Genomic DNA, 20979 nt, shown 5'->3' with positions numbered 1-20979 from the left:
TCCTTTTTCTCCAAAGTAAATAATACTAGATCCATCAACCTTTCCTCAATTACCTTGCTTTCCTAAGTACTTTCACCTTCTCATCACTCACCCATGGAGACTCTCAAGGCTTTGCATTCTTCCTATAATGCAATGCCTAAAACTGAACACAGCTCTGGCTGAGACCTATCTAGTGCTGCGTGGAGTGCTGTTACCTCTTGGGTCTAGAATTCATTATGTGTAGCACCTCTCATTTGTCCGTACTAAGATTTTATTTGTTGTTTGCTGCCCAGTTGTTCAATTTGTACAGATACTTTTCGATGATAATCCTGTCATCCAAAATGTTCACAACTATTCCAGTTCTGTGTTGTACTCAGTGAAGCTGCAACATAGAACACATGGAAATCTCAGCACCATTTTAGCTTGATTGGCACAGAAAACTTAACAGTTAATCAACAAAAATTGCATTTGGCAGTTGTAGTCCAGTGCCCACTAAAACTGATATGAACCAACTCTGTGTTATTCTCAACCCCTCAACAGGGATGGAAGTGAATATCTTGTGTAAGCAGTGAGCCTGGGTCACCTTTTATTACCCTTCTTCTTAGCTTAAGATAAAGGAATAAGATGAACCTTCTGTGGATGCAATGAAAAGGTTTCTTATCATCCGCAGGGCACTTTTGATTTAGCTGTGCAGCAGCCAAGGCTGTGACTAGCTGACACAGCCTTGATCAAAGCAGCTGATTAAGGCAGGTACCAGAGTAGCCACTGGAACCTGCCTTGGCCAACCTCCAGTCTGAAGCCTCATACCAACATTCAGTTTTACCTGTGAGAGTCCATGAGTATATGGAAGTTCAGACTGTTTCTCCCAGGTAAAAATGGCCAGTCTAGGAGAAGAATAACAGCATGGGAACAAGCAGGGTTAAATCACTGCCAGGAGAGTTTATCCTGGGGGAGAAGATGTCTGATGTCAGTACATGCTGACAACACAGACTGACCATGGGCAGTCTGGGTTAGCCAATCAGGGCTGCCCTGTGCCTTGCTGCCATCTGTTGCCTTGCTGATTTAAGGGAGCCTGCAGAAGCATACTGAGATGTATGCACAGGACCCCCACTACTTTCACAATGTCATCTCTGCAAGTTCTCCACTCTTCATAGAGCATTCAAGTATCTCTACATATAGCTCTAGGTAAGTTTCTTTACCCTGAGAACAAACCTGAGAAAATTCTCCCAGATTATTTGAATGCGTGCATATAACCTAAATATGCTGGTCCTTTGTGAGGCTGTAGAGGGCAGGAAGCTAGGGGGAGTAAAATTGATCTGAATTATTTTTGTTCACTGTCATGGTTTGCTACCCTTCTTCAGTGCATTTACTGGTAAAGTTTCTATACATCTATATATATATATATATATGTTTTAGTTTTAATACAAGTATGCCTACTCTGTGCTCCTGGTACATGCACAAAAATTAAAAGTAATTCTTACTATTCTGTAGCAGTATCTATTTTTTTCCTTTAAAAAAAAAGGACTGCTATAGATAGTGTAAGCATTTGCCTGGTGTATTGACTTGATAATAAATTTGACTGTCTGTAATGTTGTAGACTAATGGCCCATATAGTATGCCTTTTTAAAATCTTTGTCTATTTTGTGTTTATTTGGTGTTACTGATTTATCTTACCCTGGCATAAAATGTTGTAAAGGATAGAAAGGACAGATGCAAGAATAACTAGAATTTATTTTAAAAAATAGTACCAAACATATAGAATCATAGAATCACAGAAAATTACAATTGGAAGGGACCTCAGGAAGTCATCTAGTCCAACCCCCTGCTTAAAGCAGGACCACCCCCAACTATAGCATTCTACCCAAAGCTTTGTCTAGCCAGGTCTTAAAAACCTCCAAGGATGGAGATTGCACAGCCTTTCTGGATAACCTGTTCAGGTTTACTACCCTCCTAGTGAGAGATTTTCCTAATAACCAACCCAAACTTCTCATGCTGCAACTTGAATTATATCAACTTGAAACATAGAATTAGGGAAGAAGTTAGTTTAGCTTTAATCTAAAACAGTATTTCACCCTATTGCACATATTTGAATGTTAGGGTATTTTTGGAATGCAGCTCATGGATATATGAAATTACATATAATTGGATCAATAGATACCCCAGATAACATGGATGCTATCAGACCTTTTCTTTTTATGAAATTGTTTTGAGGCTTTATGAAGCTTATGAATCAAAAATATTACCACGATCATATAAAACTGTCTGCAGAAGAAACTTAGAATATCGAGAAAAAATGTTAAGCAAGAAGAATTGTTACACTTTTATTACCAACATTATTTTGTTGGTATTCAGTTATGTAGTGTTGAAGCCAATAATTCAATAAGCAGTTACTGGGTTAAGTTCAACATAGAAACCCAGAAAATACTTTTATAGCAGAGAGAATGTTTTTTTCAGATGAGTATAATGCAGATGGGAAGTATATATGTAAGGACTGCATCAAAAGTGCATATAACTCAGTAGTCAGTCATACAGCTGGTTTTATTTTTATCTTCAAAACATGGTTCTTGAGTGGAACTAATATGACTGAAGATCTCTTAAAATGGCAGGGGGTCAGACTTGATGATCTGCTCAGGTCCCTTCTGGCCTTACCAACTATGAAAATTGTGGTAGTAAGTCAATCAATTAAAAAGGAAAAAAAATATTTTTTTTTTCTAAACAGACCCATTCTAAACCATATGAGGAAGTTAATCATGCTTAGTGCATTAGTTGTATGAAAGTTTTTCTCAGGTTTAATTTTCATATGCAAATATGCAGAAGGGAAAAAATATCTAACTCTTTGGGTTGCCAAATCATTGTTTTGCAACTTGGTGTCACAAGAGGATCTTTATTTGAAAAACTTGTTTATTAATTTTTATACTGTGATTTTTTTCAGAATTGTAAACCACATACAGACATTCATTTTTCTAGTGGGAGAGTTGCTACTCTCCCAGTAGGAACCATGAGTGTATAGATGTTCAGGTTTTTTCTCCCAGAGCAAAAATGGCTGCTCAAGAAGAAAAATAACCTGGGAACAACCAGAGTGAAATAGCTCCCAGGAAAGTTTCTCCTGGGAAGTCAAATATCTGTACACTTTCTCTTCTGAGATAAGCTGTGGTACAGTCCTCTCAGCATCCTATAGTGCTTTACTTCCCTCCCCCCACTTTGCCCCAGGATACTATGTAGATTGGGCTGAATTTTAGTGCTCCAGCTAAGCAGAGAGCAGAACACACCCCTTCATAATTTCCACATTGTCTTGGAGGGAGACATATGTTAAGCCTAAGCAGTCTGAGTCAGCCAATCATTGTGCACTGCTACCACCTATCTCCAGGCAGACTGAGGGAGCCTGCAAACCATGCTGAGATGCGTGTACAGCATTGGCACTGGAAGCTCTTTACTAGTAAGGGGCTCAGCATCATATGAATGTCCATTCACATGTCTCCAGGTAAGTTTTCCTACCAGGATAATAAATGCAAAGGAATTCTCCAAGATTATTTGAATGTATTTACACAACCATATCTAGATCCCATAGACCTATACATCTAGTCTCTTTATTCAGCTTTTTAATCTTTTTACATAATTTCAGGTCTGACTGTTTTGCCAAGTTCACTGTATGAAAGCTTTGTAATACAATACATTAAAAACCATTTCTGCTTTATTTTCATCTTGTAATTGGTACTTACTTTACCCAACCATATGTTATGTTGTGGGTCAAGGAATCCACGTCGAACCCATGTGAAAATAACTTTGTAGATATTTAAGTCAAAGCTTAAGATTGCATTAGGTCTAAAGATAAAGGGAAGTAGTATATTGAACTTGGTTGATGTAGACACATTTTATGTATCTTTGCCTGAGAGAAACTGAGAAAATGCTTCTGAGCTAACCTGTGGTCTTTGAAATCCTGTATACAGCCAGCTAGTTTAGTGTAGAAAATATGTTTCCAAAACACCAAGCACTGATTGACACAAAAAGTGTGTGAGGGGAGATTTTAAGCTTTTTTATTTTCCCTAGCAGTACATCCAACTTACTGTATTCCCATTTGTTTACTTGTTGTGGCTCACACTTTTAATTTGGATAGGATTTAGGTATATGATTAGCATTAGGATTTCTGGGATCTAACAAAATTATAAGAACACTAGCAAATAGCCCACCAAAAATGATGGGGGAGGGCAGGTGAGCACAGAGGCTTGCATCTGGCCTGCTTCCTGCCTTGGGCCAGGGCTGCAGCCACTCCCCATCTACCCCCAGCTGGTTCAGGCTGGGGCTGTTTCCCCCCCCACCCCCCCATCCCTCTGCCACTTCAGGCCAGGGTTGGGACCCGGGACCGTGGTGGCAGTCACAGCCGCAGTGGCAGTCACGGTGGGGTGCAGCCACCAGTCCCCCCACTTCCCACTCCCCTCCTTCCCTCCCTTCCTCTCCTCTTCCTCACTACCTCCCTCTCCCCACCAGGTGTTGGTGTGGGGCAGTGTCGCAGAGCAGTCAGGTGCCCTGCGCCTGAGAGCAGAAACAGCTTGGGAGAGACCCCTAGTGGCAAGAAGGGGGAGGCCCAGCTGCCAGTTACCAGGGCAGCCAGAGTCACATTTGCTGGTTGCTATGGCAACCGCTGGGGAGCCAGCTGACAGGAAGCGGCTGGGCCTGGCCCATATAATCCCCAGGTGTGAGGCCAGGAGGGCAGTTCCCCTCTGGCGGCCAAGGGAGGAGGAGCTCAGCCAGTGCAGACACAGGGGAGAACCCTGACTGCATGAGCAGCCCCTGGTTGCTGCTATGGGTTGGAGTATTTCCTGGTAGGGATTGAATGTTGTTTGGCTGGACGGTTTAGCTTTTTATGTTATAGCCCAGGGGCTTTGTGTTTTTCTGTTCACTGTTTTAACCGGAGGACCGGGTGAGGCTATTAGGGGTTGGAGGAGGCCTCATAGGGGCTCCACAGTAGCGTGGGGACCCTGGCACCAGAGAGAGGGACACGAGGAATGAGAAGCCCCAGAGCAAGGGGGCAACGAGAAGCCCCAGAGAGAGGGCTGCGAGGAGTGAGGAGCCCCAGAGCGTGGGGGGGCAATGAGGAGCCCCAGCGTGGGGGGGGCAGTGAGGAGCCCCCAAGAGAAGTCAAGGAGAGGGCCAAATCACAGCAGGGCGCAGGTCAAAACCATGTCAGTATCATCTGCAAGGTTTGGGCTGTGGAGTAGGGGGGAAAAGGGGCCGCAGATAATGTCCCCTGGCACCTGGGTGCGTAAAGTGGGCAGCCTCCCGCTAATTGCATCAATTAATCAATCAATTAAAATCAAGGCATGGCAGGAGAGTAAGCAGGCGGTTGGCCCATAACAGGAAGGTGGAGTCACCAACAGAAAGGCTCCAGTAGCGATACTCCTGTCACAGGCAGTTTCTGGCCCCTGGCTCCAAGGAGCGGTGGTGAGGGGGAGAAATGAGGCCAACACTGCTGGCCTTGCCCCCGCCCCCCCCTCTGGCACCTCAGTCCCCACTGTCATGGCAGCGCTCTACCATGTGTCTCTGTCTAGAACACTCTGATTGACGGCAAAGGGAACCAATCAGAGTGCAAAAAAGCATTAGGGACCAACAGACCTAAGGCTGTTATAAAATTTGAATACTGAAAGGGAGAGATACTACTGTGTTCCCCACACTCTCAAAACAAATTAATTTCTTTTTTCTCTACTCCCGTATGGTCAGATGAGCAATGAACTGTGGCTTTTCTGTCTTGAACTAGGTTCTAAGTGGCCAGGTGGAAACCAATTCTCAACAGTAATAGGACACTGCAAATGATACTTTGCATGTTAGAAAGTCCAGCAGTGATGGCTTTTCTCAGAGCAGAAAGTAGACAGCGCACAAATCTCCACTTTACAAGGGGCACGTTACTAGGCTGTACATTTATACAGCAGTAGACGCACAATACATTCTTCATTTTCCTGAAATTATTGTTATATAGTATGGGAGGAATATCTTTAGCCATGGATTTTGATACTCTGAAAGATTACTCCAAAAGTGTTGTTAGTTATAGACGGTGTGGATGAGGGACTGGAAAAATGTGAAATGAAGTACAGGACTTAAGATGATGAAAAATAACTGCAAATTTGTTTTGTGTTCTTAAGTTTTATCATATTATTTTGGTCTCAGTTCTTGGCATTTAAATGCAGTGGAAAGATGGCTAAAATTCTGCTTTCCAGTTTTAATACATAATTCTTACTTAAAACTGGAGCATTTTGTTACAACTAGAACCAATGATACAAGATCTAGAAATCTGATACGTTTTCCTTTCAAATATTTATTTAAATAAAAAAATCTGTTAAATACAGTTTGATTCTCTGCATATTTATTTAAAGTAGTTGGCTTGTTACTCAGGTTTTTTTCCTTCAAAATTAGAATAAGTGCATTTTAAAGGGGGAAAAAACCTGCTGAGGTAATACCATATAGTAAAATCAAATGTATTATCCAAAGCCAATATTTTATGTTATGCTTTTTTTTTTTTTTTCATTCTACAGGGTATTCTAATCATCCAGGTTATTCATACAATGCACAGAGAGACTATGGCATGTACACTGGCGGGCTTACTGAAGAGGAACAGTTTGAAAGGGCAGTGAGAAACAGTCTTAATGACAGAGGTAGGGATTTTGTAGCATTAAGCACTTTAAGCAATTATTCATATTGAAGGATAAAAAAAAAAACATACAGTCTTAATAGTTTCAAAATATAAGCTGTAAACGATCCTTTGATAAATTAGATCAAGCAAAAGTCACCTTAATGAATTTCCAGGGGATTCAGCCAGATGCATTACTATCATTCTCTTTCTTTTAAGGTACAAAACTAGGTACTGTATTATATGCAGGGTCAACATATTATCAGAATATAAGTTTGACTTCATGTTCTCAAGTTCAGTTTCAGGAAAAGTAGTTTTTTCCCATGAAAATCCAGTCAATAACTTCTCCAATCACTGTAATTTCCATTTGATATTCCCTGCAGTTTTCACAAAGATGGACTTGGCATCCTTTGTGTCCACAGGAACATGGGTTAGCATGTTGAAGTACATCAGTGTCTTGTTTGCATTTCCAGTTTTCCCAGCTGTGTAATGTGGTTTTTTCTAAGGTGAATCGTGTTGCTGCAAATCTCTTAGTTTTTTTTACTCAGTGTTTCTGCAAGTTGTCAGAGGCCTGGTAATAGGGTGGCCTTGCACATAAGTCTAACATGATTTGTATGGTTCTTTTGGCATTTAAAAAGATAGAAAGGCCAGCTTGTAATTGGAGCAGTAGGTTAAGGGTTGTCAATAATTATTTCTTTAATTAATTTGTTATGTTGTAATAGTAGTGTTGGACTGATGTTGTAGTCTTGATGGTCCAAGAATTGAGAGCAATTGCTCATTTTTTGGGTAGTATCTTTTATTGGACTAAGTGTATGGTTGGGATGAAGTTAAACTTTTGAATGAAAGGCATTCTTCATCAGGTCACATAGTGTTGTAGCTGTAATTTAATAAAAGAAAATTTCTTACATAAGAAGTATCTTTAAATAAATAAAGATTGACTATAAGTTATGTAATAACATGCCATAATGCCTTACAATGTGGTACCATGATATTGTGAAACAGAACAAAAATGGTGGGTTAGTTTTTATTAAGGCTGTGCGAAATTTCACTGGCAGTTTCATTTCAATGTTCTTTTGAGTCGTTTCGAGCTCAAAACAGCAAAATTGAAACAAAACAGAGAGCTTCAAAACAGCCTCAAAATGAAACAAGGCAAGTTGAAACATTTGAAATTGTTGAAACATCTCGAGTTTTGAAGCTTAAGCTGGGCTTGCCTGCAGGGAAACAGACTAAAGCAAGGGGAGGCAGGGGGCAGGGGGGAGAAGTGCTCTCATTATTGACTGTGAAGCTGGCCAGTGACTGTCATACTTTCCTGAGGTCTCTTCCAATCCCAGTGCTCTGGGGGAGAGTTGGAAAAACTGTATAAAAAGCAGCATTGTTTTGCCTGTCAGAAACCGGAAGTGCAGGACTCCAGAACCCAGACTCTCCCTGCACCTATCTCCTTGACAGGTGGCAGCTTCGTGGCCACAGCAGGACCTAGCAGGCCTGCAGTTTTCACCTCCCTGTGCCCCAAGACAGACACAGTCCCACAAGCAGCCAAGACACGAGTTTTGCCTGTCAGCAGCCAGAGGTGCAGGGCCCCAGAGTCCAGAAGCCCCTGCTCCCATCTCCTTGACAGCTGACAAGCTTCATAGCCTCAGCAGGGGCTACCATGCCTGCAGCTTTCACTCTGCTACACCTTAACATACACACAGTGTTACCCATGTCACAAGTTTTGCTTGTCCACAGCTTGAGGTGCAGTTTCCCCCAACCTTCTGTACCTATCTCATTATAACCTGACAGGCTTCATGGCCTCAGCAGGGGCTAGCATGCCTGCCCCACTGTGGCTTAACACATACACATGACATGAGTTTTTTGCTTTCCAGACTGAGGTGCAGTTTCCCTGAAACCCCTGGCTTCATGCCCTCAGAAGGGGCTACCATTCCTGCAAGTTTCATCTAAATCAGGTGAGAAATGACAAAGTTATAGCCTGTTTTGAGCTTCCCCATTATAGCCTACGGGCGAAACATTGAAACAGCAAAACTCTTTCGACGAAACAAAACGGAACAGCAGTTTTGAAACAAAACAGAACACTGTTCCATCGAAATGTCAAAACGCAAGTCGGACCAGTGCCGTTTTGCACAGCCCTAGTTTTTATAGGTCAACCTGAGGAGCCATCTCTGATTAATGGCATGTGAACACAATCAGCACATTGACAACAAGATCTTTGTTACTAGTTATGTAGTGGCAAAATATGCTTTAGTATTTTATAAACAGGTAATGTGCCGTGTGTAGTTAAGTTTATTTCCCCAGCCAAAGGTAGCATGTGATAACAATTCAGGAGACACACAAAATATATCGAGAGAGAGATTTAGCATTAAAATTAATGATAAGTTGTGTTTCATATGAACATTATTTCCATTGTTTTTAAAATTAATTTGGACATGCATTACAGTATAAAATATAAAATAAATACAAGTTAAGTCAATGTAGAAATGCATAATTGTTTGATAGAAAACAAAGGTAATTTTTCAGCTTCTAAAGGCTAGAGCAGTGGTTCTCAAACTTTTTAGACTCAGGACACCCCTCCATAACTTTTTTGAATATAGCATCACCCTGGTTGAGCACCAACCACTGCCTCATATTACCTCAGTGCTTCTCAACTGGGATGTTTTGCCTCTACTGGAGCTGCCCTGTGTGGAACTGCTCAATGTTTCTCACTCAGAGCTGGACAGGGAGGGTCCGCAGCAGGCACATGTGCTCCTCTCCTCCTTAGGGTTATCTGATAAACCTAAAGCAGAGAGGAATACCCAGTCATGCTGAAGCCCTTTCCAGTCCAACCCTGTTACCAAGTGGAACATGTTGGGGTCAGTTCAGGAAGGGCTTTGCTTTGCTGTGAAAAACAGAATGAGTTTCTTTGAATCTTTTATTGTAAACCATTTTTTCAGCATCCTCCTTGAATAGCAGATATGAAAAATGAAACCAGAATTCAACAGTGTTTATGACAGCGCTACATACCTCCCTATTCCTACTCAAGATTGTCCTTTCTTGTATCTCGAAACATCACATTCAAACCTGTTTGGGACAATTCTGGATGTAGGGACAATTCTGCCCTAAGCAGGGGGCTGTAGTAATGTCATGCAAGGTCTGGGGCTGCTTAGAAATCAAGGTGCTGACCAGGGTCAGGAGGAACAAGCAGAATTTAGGGATAAGCTAAGTCAGGAGGTCAATCCAAGAGTGGAGTCCATGCACAAGCCAAGTCAGGAAGCGATGAGATCAGTCAGAGAGCCGTTAGCACCCCTGTCTTCCAGGTAGCGCTAAGGGATTGTTAAAGCACAATTAACTCTTAAATAGAATGTGAAAGACAAACACAGACAACTCTGAAAAGCACACTGGCAAGGTCTGCCAATGGCACTAAGCTGTAGGGAAGTGCAGCCACGCATCAGGGTAGGCTGACGATCCAGCCGGACCTAGACAGATTAGTTAGACGGGTGGATCAGAACCAGATGCTGTTCAATGCTGAGAACTGTAAAGTGCTCCATCTGGGGAGGAAAATCCCACAACAGAATTATAGGCTTGGTGGTGCTCCGCTAGCCAGCACCATGTCAGAAAGGGACCCAAGAGTCATAATTGAACATAAAATGAATGTGAGCCACCACTGTGTTGCTATAGTTAGCAGAGCAAACAATACACTGGCATGCATCAACCAGTGCATCTCAAACAACACCAAGGATAACACCAAGGAAATTATTCACCCACTCTACTCACCATTGGTGAGACCGCAGCTGGAGTACTGCATCCAGTTCTAGGCACCACACTTCAAGAAGGATGTGGAGAAGCTTGAGAGAGTCTAGAGAAGAATCACTCGTATGTTTAGAGGCCTGAAGAGCAAGCTGTAAGAGGAAAGGCTGACAGTGTTCAGCCTAGAAACGAGAAGATTTTGGGGGCATTTGGTGGCAGGTTACATATATATCAGGGGTGAGCATCGGGGGTTAGGCAAACAACTATTCACCAAAGCAGGAGCAACGGTCATAAACTCCTAGAAGATGGTTTCAGACTGGATGCAAGGAAAAACGTCACGGTTCATGTGACCAGACTCTGGAATAGACTCCCAGTGGGGGTACCCTGGAGAAGCTTCAAAAGGAGACTGGACACACACCTTGCTGAGGTTATTTGACCCCAGCAGTCTTTCCTGCCCACAGCAGGGGGGCTGGAGCTGATACTCTCACGAGGTCCCTTCCAGCCCTAAACTTCTGTGAACTCAGTGTCCTAAAATCAAAGTCTAACTTTATTAGTACAACAAGTATTATTTAGCAGTTTCTGTGTTCAGAGGGAGAAAACATTCAGTACAATAATCTTACCCAATCCCAAATGTTACTTTGCTCACTAGAAAAGATGGCTACTCAGTTCCTGAAGGAAAGGGTGCATCGTTGGCTGGGACTGTTCAGACAGGTGTTGAAGGCTAGATTTATGATGATGATGACAGAGCTTAACTTTCTTGCTGCCCGCTTTTATGCTTTTCTTTAACTTCACTCCTTTGACTCCTTGCTTTTGGATTGCTCTCTCTGTGGTCAGCATATTGTCCATACTTTATTCTGTCAGCATATTCCTCTGTTTGATGGACCCATTATGAGCACACCTCTTAATTTGGCTTTTTTCCAGTGTCTCACTGGGCATTGTCCATTGGTCAACCTCATCACCTTTCATTAACATATCCAATCATTTCCTGCCTCTGAGTCAGCCAGTTAGTTCCAAGTTCAGTTAATCTGAGCTGGTAATAAAACTATTACTACGTTGTATTAGAAAAACTCACAGTGATAGAAAAGGAAAGAAATATCATGTGAGCAAACTCAAGGCCATACGCTGCTTACAAGAGGCAAGGCCAGCTGATATTGCAAACACCAGCAAAATGAAAAGTTCAGATAATAATGAGGCTATACAGAACTTAAGCAATGACTAAGAGTGAATATAAAAGAAAACTTTAAACAATACTGTAATTCACCACTCTATAAATGGGTGCAACTTTAAAGCATAAAATATGACAAACAACCCTACCAGAGTAGAATCAAGAGGGCAAACTGTGTCTGGAAAATGGGAAATGAAAGCAGAATTAGAGTGAAAACCAGGTCAAGAAGCTGGGAAATCAAATAGAGATCAGAGTCCTAGCACAGGGTTTGGGCCTACCTTGCCCTGTCTTGATAGTCAGATGTGGTATGCCAGGCCTGGATGAGTGGCTCTATTGGCCAGGCCAAAGCCCCAGTTCAAGGCCCCAGTCTGACAAATAAATGACCTTGTGAAGTCCCTTCCAGTGCTACTTTCCTTTGTTGATTTGGCCCCTGGCAGGTTTTAGGCTTAAGATGTGATTAATCGGTTAATCACATCTTAAATAGTAACCTGGCAATTAATGGCACAACAAAATGGGAAATAAGCTACAAAATATGTATAATAATTTTGTGTCTGGTTTCCATCATGCGTTAAATTGAACATGTGGTAAGGTCCATGCATGCAATCTGATGCTGACTGCAAGTTGGAGCTCTAGGACCAGTCACAATCAGTTGACTGTCCATCTCAGCCCCAGAACTGCACCAGAGTCTTGAATCAGCTCTGATGTGGTCTAGGAGGTAGACTTAAGTCTGCTGTCTTCTGTAAGACAGTATTCCTTTATTCAATTTTTCTGCATGATTTATTTCAAATAGTGTAAATGTCGTATTTATTAAGGACTCTGGAGACTCATCAGTTTTAATCTTGCTACAATACTGTGTGCTGGCATTATTTTAAAACATTTGCTGTTTGCATTTTCACTACCCTAAGATGAAGTCATTATGTAGTAAGAGGGAAACTCTGGTAATAAGAAAATAAATATTGGTGCAATTATTTTATAAAAGGAGTTAATGTATCGCCATATGGAGCACCTGCAGGTTTCATGGTAGCTTAAAATAACCTGCATTATACCAGGTTAACAGACACATTTCTCCCCTCTTTTGGAATATCATGTCATGTTTAGACAAAGATAAAATTTCAGCTCTAAGAGGTAATTTATTCTTATTTGAAAAAATAACTTCTTTCAAAATATAACCTAATTTGTATCTGAAGCATAAGGGTATCTGCTTAGAGGATAATTTTGACCCAGCAAGGCACACTTTTAGCTTTAGCTCGAGACAGTAGCATTTTATATTTTTTTCCCAGTGTTTTATTGCTGATTATAGTTTTGAATCTCTGTATACAAGTGAAACGGAGAAATCCTGTAATACTTCTGTATGTTGACTCCACTATATAGTTCTCCCTCTTAAAATTTCTTTTTCTTTAGGGATTGTTTTGTCTTTGCAACAGTAATTTCATTTTTTTTACTTTCATTTTTTAAGCTGTTATTTAATTGTAGGACTGGAGATTTTCTTAGCATAGAAAACGGCCAATATTTCAGAAAACAAACATAATGAAAACATTCCTGTTAGTCACACATATAAGCATTAAATTTTACATAACAAAGAAAAAGTAATGTTCAGCTACATGCTCTGTAGTCTGTTTAGATCCTAACACAGGTACAGGGTAAATTTACAATACTGATGAGCAATTAGGATGTTCTTCCCTATCAATTAACATGAAGAATAATGAGCCTGAATGAGATCTGTCCTTTCATATTATCTGCATTTCCTAAAAGCATGCAGTTCTCCACTGTTTACAATTACATGGATGGTGAAACAGCTACTCAGCATGAGTAAAAATTAAGTAATATCATTTGAAACAGATGGCTAGATAGCTGTAAAGACAGGTTACTATTTAATCTAAATTTAGAGTTGCCTTATTTCTCTCTCCTGCAACCATGACACCTTAACGTCTGCTGCTATAGTAAATTCTGTGCAGATTTGCCAGGAGGTAGTTGCAGCTCAGACTGGAGCCATCTGTAGGAAACATAAATATATCAGGATTTTTAGTTCCTGGAATACCCCAAGCAGGGATCTAGGATTTTTTTTCATCAACGTATCTCATTGTGTTGGTATCCATAACATTATAAAAATAATTCAGTTACATAATACTTTGTCTTGTATTGGGGCTTGTCTACATTTGCTGTTTAATTTAGGTTAAGGTGAAATGTGCATTCAGAATAAATACAGACATTTCTGGAGGTTAAATTGGGCTCAAAATGGCTGCCCAATATAAACTTAGTGTGTCCTGGTGCTGATTTTACACTTACAGACCTGGTGTCAGTGATAGGCAAATCAGTCTGAACCCATAACTGTACGGAAGTTCTATGCACACAAACGGGACTAAAAATTGCAGAACTCAGTTTAAGATAAACCTGGATCTGTGTAGTATCCCACTAATTCGACTTAGATCAGACCAGTGCATGGAACTTCTGTACAGTTTCCCAGCACAGCCTTGGGGCTGGGAAAACCAAGCCACTGGCCCCAACCCCAGGGCTGCTCTTTTCACCACCTCCTTTCCCCCAACACTGGGCTAGTTTTTGTCCCTTCCTTCCCCCTGACCAGCCAGCCCTCTCAACCCACATCCCACAAGCCCCTCTGGAAGCAGCCACTTTTATCAATCTTTGCCACTGCCTGAGCCAAGCAAGTAAATCCTGGTGGGGGGAGGGATGGGAAGGATGGTGGTGTAGGCTCACTGTGGGAGGTTGGGGGGCTAAAAACAGACCTTTATTTCCACCCCATGGACCCTGTAAACCCCCCTGGTCTGGCCAGACAAGCTCAGACCCCAGCAAAACCCTGTGGGTTGCATATGTCCCGACCCTACCCACAAGTCTCACTTGACCTCTCTGTTTCACCTGAAGGTCATGCCTGTCCCCCCCCCATGAGTCACACCTGCCCCACCCCCAAGTTGCACCTGCCCCCCCATCCTTTGGCAGACTCCTGATCCCCTCCAGCCTGCTGAACCCCCAACTCTCCCCAGTCACCCCTCCCATCCTGATTTACCTGAGATCAGGCAGCCATTTTGAACTGATTTATCTTCCTGCTAATGCCCCCCAAATGTCTGTACTTAGCTTCAAAGTGCAGTAGTTATTTTTGAACAGTTCCATGTGTGGCTACTACATCTTGAAAAAGGAATCACATAGGATCATAACAAAGTAGGGCTGGAAGGGGCCTCACAAAGTCTGTTAAAGCCCCCTGCTCAAGACAGGATCCCTGACAGGATCATATTAGCTGAGTGCCTGATAACCTACTGTTAAAAACTTCCAAGAAAAGAGATTCCACAGCTTCTCTACATAGCCTGTTTCAATGCTTGGTCACACTCGTAGTCAGAAAGCTCCTCTTAATCCCTAACCTGAATTTCCCTTGCTGGAGCTTGAGACCATTGCTCTTAGTCCTGTCCCCTACAGTCACAGAGAAAAGCCCATCTCCCTCTCAGTGCTTGTATATGATGGGATTGCATGCAGAATTAGCAAATGTGTGGACAATACAAAGTTGGGTGGAGCTGCAGATATTCAGGAGGGTAGGGCTAGGATCCAGAATAACATGAGTGAACTGTAGAAATGGGCTGCAATCAATCAGATGAGATTCAACAAGGACAAGTGCAGAGTCCTGCCCTTAGGATACAACAATTGCAGGCAGAGATAACATGACAGGCTAGACTGCAGTACTTCAGAGAAGGTCCTGGGGGTTACAGTAGACTATAAACTGAATATGAGCCGACAGCATACTCTTGCTGGAAAAAAGGCCAACAGCATCCTGGGTTGTATTAACAGGAGTGTTACTTGCAAATCAAGGGCACTGATTCTTTTGCTCTATTCAGCATGCATGAGACCTCTATTGCAGTAACATTTCCAGATTTGGGCCCTATACTTCAAGAAGGAGGTGGATAGTTTGGAAGGAATCCAGTGCAGAACAATAAAAAATTATTAGGAGCCTGGGAAACAAGACATATGAGGAAAAGCTGAAAAAACCAAGGTTATATAGCCTGCAGAAGAGTTCCTGAATTACTCTCCATGTTTTCCCAAGCTTTTGAAAAATTTTGAAGTTTGAAAATGTGGTATTTAACTGATAGAAAAGGAATTGCTAAGTTTAGTTACTTACACTGGTGGCCTGTTTTTCTGCACATGCTTTTTTTAAACTCTATATTATTAAACTGACCTTCAGTCTTTAGGCACGTTCAATAACAGAAGCCACTGTGCGATGTTGTTCTCACCACTAATTTTAGACCAAATGTAGTGTTGATAAATTTAAATCAGTCAAAGTGATATTGACATCTTTTTTGAAGGTGGTCTGTCCTTTCTATTTCTATTTATGATGTCTTTATATTGCTCATAAACCAAAATAGTGGATTTTTCAACTACAGCAAAGAAAAAGATTTTTATTTAAATCACCAGTGAAAATATAAATGTAACCCCCTGTGACATTTAAATCTGTATTTTAAAATAATTGCATTAGTGGTGGTGGTTGGTAGTAAAATCTTCCATTCTGAAATTTTGTATTGTAAAATGAAAATATCCTGGTTGTCCATTCTGAGTCTGTGCTAACTTTGGCAGTCTTCCAGTGTACAGTTTTCACTGCACCTCATTTCTTACCATTACTTCATTTCCTTGTTGCTGTCCTTTAATGAACTTCACTAGAGTATTTTTGTCTCTGTTTCCAATTTTTACTTTCACTAAAAATATCAAATGTTTAAATTTTCATTTTTATATATTGTAGAATAGTTTCTTACAACAATCTACTTTCTGTTTTAAGAGGAACTTAAGTCAGTCTTTCAGAGTTGGTTCAGGTGTTATTTTTGTCCTGCAGTTGAGAAATATTGTGCTGAGAACAATCTGTCCCACAAGGCATTTCTCATTTTACAGTGCATGAAGGCATCCTACCACACTTGATGACCTCAGTGATAATGTAAAAGTTATTTTCCTGCCCCCAAATACCATTTCCATCATACAGCCGATGGACCCAAGGTGTCATTGAACCTTTAAGGCTTATTACATAAGGAAAACATTTGCCCAGGAAGTCAGGGCTACAGAAGGAGAGGGTACTCCAACTGTAAAATAATTTTGAAAAGGCTATAATATCCGCAAGGCAATAGATAACATTTCAAATGCCTGGGATGAAGTTGCCGCCAAAACAATTAATGGTATCTGGCAAAAGCTTTGGGCAGACTGTGTCCAGGATTCCCAAGAGGTTGAAGAACCAGTGGTGACAATTCAGGACAATATCGTTGAGCTTGGAAGGAAAATTGGATTTGTTGAACTTGAACCTGAGGAGATTCAAGAGTTGATTGATTCCAACAGAGAGAAATTGAGCAATGAGGACCTCATTCAAATAGAGCAGCAGAGAAGCCATGAAGAGGAGGAAGATGCTGAGGAAGATGTTCAACCAGCAAGGGCCTTAATGAGCAAAGGCATGGCTGAAGCTTTCAAACATCTTGAAGTTTTTCTTTCCTACTTTAATGAGAATGACCCTGACAGGCTGCTCAGTTCTGCAGTTTCAAGAGGAGTTAACAATGAAGTCAATTATTACAGGCTGCTTTATGATGAAAAGAAGCAGCCCAAAGTGTAGCTATCAATGCATTCCTTCTTCAGGAAGTGTACAACTCTGGTTTCAACCCCTGCAGCCAGCCCTCAAAAAAAAAAAAAAAAAAAAATCCTCAGCCAAGCACGTCAAAATCCCCTGAAACTGACACTAACCCTGACAGCTCTGGTTCTGAGTGCTGAAGGAAGCCAAAAGAGCAAAATGTGAAAGTGCATCTGTGCATACAGTTCATTACTTGATTTTGTAATGTTATACGTTATTTTAAAGTTCAGAGTGCTAAGTAAAATATTTACATACATTTAGATGTTTGAATTCGTTGATTTTTTTTTTTTTTTTTATAGTACTAGTTGAGGATTTCAGAGTTTTTATAGTACGAGCGGAGAGCTTCAGAAACTCTATTTACATTCATTTCTGTGGAAAAATTGGTTTCACTTAAAGCTGTTTCGCTTAGCGTTTGGTTTTTCCAGAACCAGTTCAGAGCACTACGTAGTCAAAATCAGTGTTAAAAATGTCAGTGTATAAGCAGGAGAAGGGGATAATATTCTTTCATCTACAGCCATTTTTCCATGATATTAGTGTTTTCAGCAGTAAAGATCAGTTAGTAAAGATCACAACCTATAGCAACTGCTTTCTTTAGGCAAGAGTCCTATTTAAGATGGTTGTAGTTATAGCTGCAGTGCTGTCTTGCTCTTGCACATATTCTCTTTCCCCTCCCCATAAGTAAACAATATTGGGAAGAACTTGGGAAACCTTTTTTCCTGAATGTTTAGTACAATACATGCAAAGCTAAAGTCTTACACTGTTTGGGAGGAAGTATTCTGGCCATAAAGGCCAGACATTCAAAAAGCCCAAGGTGGAATCAATCTAAGTTGTGCGGTTCTCTATAAGCAGTGTGGTTTAGATTTCTAACCAACAGAACACATTTGCCCGGAGCGAGCAAGAGTCAAATATGAGACTGGGTTCTACCATTTTTAAACCGGTCTGTATATGCTGATTTTCTGTTCTGTTATGGGTATAGACTGGTTTTCAATCACTTACACCGATAAAAGTATAATGTCTGCACCTATGTAAAAAGTCGGTTCAAAATAAATCTCGCCAACAAAGCTAATCTTACTCATACAATTTCATTTGGGGTTTCTACTTTTTTTTATTCCTATTATATGGCCAGGACCATTCTCCTGTAAAAACCACCATTCTAGGACTCAGTTGACAATTTTATAACCTGATACAAGACCAGGCATTGGAGCCCCTAAATAATATTTTGAACAAGTGTGTACAGCAGGACAGAACTCTGCTAAGAAAACTGGAGGTAAGGCCAAGAATGTATTTTACTGAGTAAATGAGTCACTCTTTCACTAAGTTTAAATTTCTGCAAACCTAGAGAGCCTAATAAGTTTAAATGTGATGTGTGGTCATATATAAGCTCACTTGGGGGACATAGGTTTGTCTTCTAAAGCTTTATTTGATATTGTACCAGATGAAAAAACTCCAGTAGCTCTTAATTTACCAACTGACTGGGAACAGCCTTGCTTTTAAAGAGACTTATTATTGTTTTACCTCGTAGGGTTAAAGTGTTGTAGTAGTGTTGGTCCACAAAATATGAGAGAAGTAAAGAAGGGTGGTGATGATTATGTTTTTTTGTGATCTCCCTGCTGGACTACCTATATTTAAGAGAGATATTAGACATGTTTTCAGGCACAGGGTACGCTTGCTTTTTTCTGGAGAACTTAAGATGCATTGTTTAGTTTTGAAGAAGGTGCATTCGCAGAGTGGGTTGAATATTTGTCCACTGACAGTTTACACAAGTTGATTCTCCTCTTTATTTTATCATTCCCTTTGTCTTACATTTGTTGCAAGTTGAGAAATACTTTGAATCTCTTATTTCTAACAGAACACCTACAGCCGATCAAAGTAAATACTAATTCATAGGCCTCTACCAGGATCTTAAATTCAACATCACCAATTGATTTCTGCTGTAGTTGACAGTTTTTTACTGACTTCTCATAGACAAGAAGATAAGTAGAGAGAACAAAAATCCTCCAATGCTGTTCTGAAGCAATCTGCATCAGAGGGTTGTTTGTCTGATCTTTTTCACTATTATCAGTTATTACAGGGATTTCTGGAAAATTTAAATGTTATAACTCTGTGATTTGGAATTCTTACAAGAAAAAGGAGTGTTTAGCTTCTCCAAGTTACCTAAATTAGATTTTTTCAGAGCAGCAGCCAAAACATTGCATCTTATCCCAGTTTCTCTTGAAACTTAAACTTGTTTTTCTATATTCCTTCTTGGAGCTATAGAAGGGCAAAAAAAATTGTGAATCCATTTTTTCTCAAGGATTTGGTTAGAGGAGTCTAGATTGTCAATAGACATAGTTATTGATGCACTTTTATGAGAGCATCCTGTAGTTAGTTATATTTTCATAGTTTGTAGGGCAGAAGGGACCTGAGCAGGTTATCAAGTTCAACCCCCACCCCTGCCCTGGCAGGAAAGAGTACTGGGGTCAAACAACGCCAGCAAGGTGTTCGTCTAGACTTGTCTTAAAGACCCCCAAAGTAGGAGCCAGCACCACTTCGCTTGGAAGTTGGTTCCAGATCCTAGCCATCCTGACAGTGAAGTAGCACCTCCTGATGTCTAATCTGAATTTACCCTCTGTCAGCTGGTGACCATTATTTCTAGTCACTCCTGGTAGTGCTTGGGGAAACGGACTCCCCCAATGCCTGCTTGTCCCCTCTGACTAGTTTGTAACAGGCCACTAGATCCCCCCTCAGCCTTCTCTCGTGGAGGTTAAACAGGTTCAGGTCCCGTAGCCTCTCCTTGTAGGGCCTGCCCTGCTGCCCCCGGATCATGCAGGTGGCCCTCCTCTGGACCTTCTCCATGTTGTCCACATCCCTCATGAAGTGGGGTGCCCAGAACTGGATGCAGTACTCCAACTGCTGCCTGACTAGTGCCACATAGAGGGGGAGGATCACCTCCTTGGACCTGCTCGAGATGCATCTCTGGATGCATGACAAGGTGTGGTTGGCTTTCCTGACTGCATCCCTACATTGCCAGCCCATGTTCATCTTGGCATCAGTGGTGACTCCAAGATCCTTTTCTGCCTCTGCACTGACGAGAAGGGAGTGTAGAGGTGCATCACTCCTTCCCCAGGTGCATCACTTTGCACTTGTCAGTATTGAAACCCATGCTGTTCTCATCCACTCACTCCTGTAACCTCTCCAGATCTAGTTATAGCGTGTCCCTCCCTTCTAGCATGCCCACTTCTCCCCAGATCTTAGTGTCATCCACGAATTTGAACACGGTGCTTTTCACCCCCCTCATCCAAGTCGTTGATGAAGGTGTTGAACAGTGTGGGCCTGAGGACCAAGCCCTGGGGAACCCCACTGCCCACATCCCTCCAGGTCAAAAATGACCCATCCACTACCACTCTCTGGGTGCAGCCCTCCAGCCAATCTGCGACCTATCTGATTGTGTAGGCATCAACACCACAGTCGCCTAATTTTTTAATGGGAATGGGGTGAGAGACGGTTTCAAAGGCCTTCCTGAAGTCCAGAAAGACTACGTCCACTGCTACCCATGCATTTAAGGATTTGGTGACCTGGTCATAAAGCTGAAAGTAGGATTAGAAAGCTGAATGTAGGATTTCTATCAATGCAGGACTTTAGCATTGAATTTTGATTCATATTATTGGATAAATGTTAATCCTTGATTCTGGCATTTAGGAAGTATTTTATCACAATTAGGCAGAAATGTTCAAATTAAATTCTATAATTGCATACGTTTTATAGCTAAAAAGGCCCCATGAAACCTGTATAAAAACTAATTTTAGCATAGCTAAAAGATAGTTTCATAGTTTCTAGTGTCGGAAGGGACCTGAGCAGATCATCTAGTCCGACCCCCTGCCATGGCAGGAAAGAATACTGGGGTCAAATGACCCCAGCAAGATG

General features: G+C 41.3%; 1 protein-coding gene across 1 annotated transcript in view; it reads left to right on the top strand.

Moving 5' to 3' along the window:
- Positions 1-20979, top strand: part of RHBDD1 (rhomboid domain containing 1) — a 75711-nt gene that overhangs the window by 23749 nt on the left and 30983 nt on the right. The window contains exon 5 of the mRNA XM_019533049.1: positions 6504-6623. Coding sequence (XP_019388594.1) covers positions 6504-6623 — 120 coding nt within the window. The remainder of the gene's footprint in view (positions 1-6503; positions 6624-20979) is intronic.

The sequence above is a fragment of the Crocodylus porosus genome, unplaced genomic scaffold (assembly GCF_001723895.1).
Source record: "Crocodylus porosus isolate Cpor-Errol unplaced genomic scaffold, CroPor_comp1, whole genome shotgun sequence".
Lineage (NCBI taxonomy): Eukaryota > Metazoa > Chordata > Crocodylia > Crocodylidae > Crocodylus > Crocodylus porosus.
This window is presented reverse-complemented; position numbering and strand designations above follow the sequence as displayed.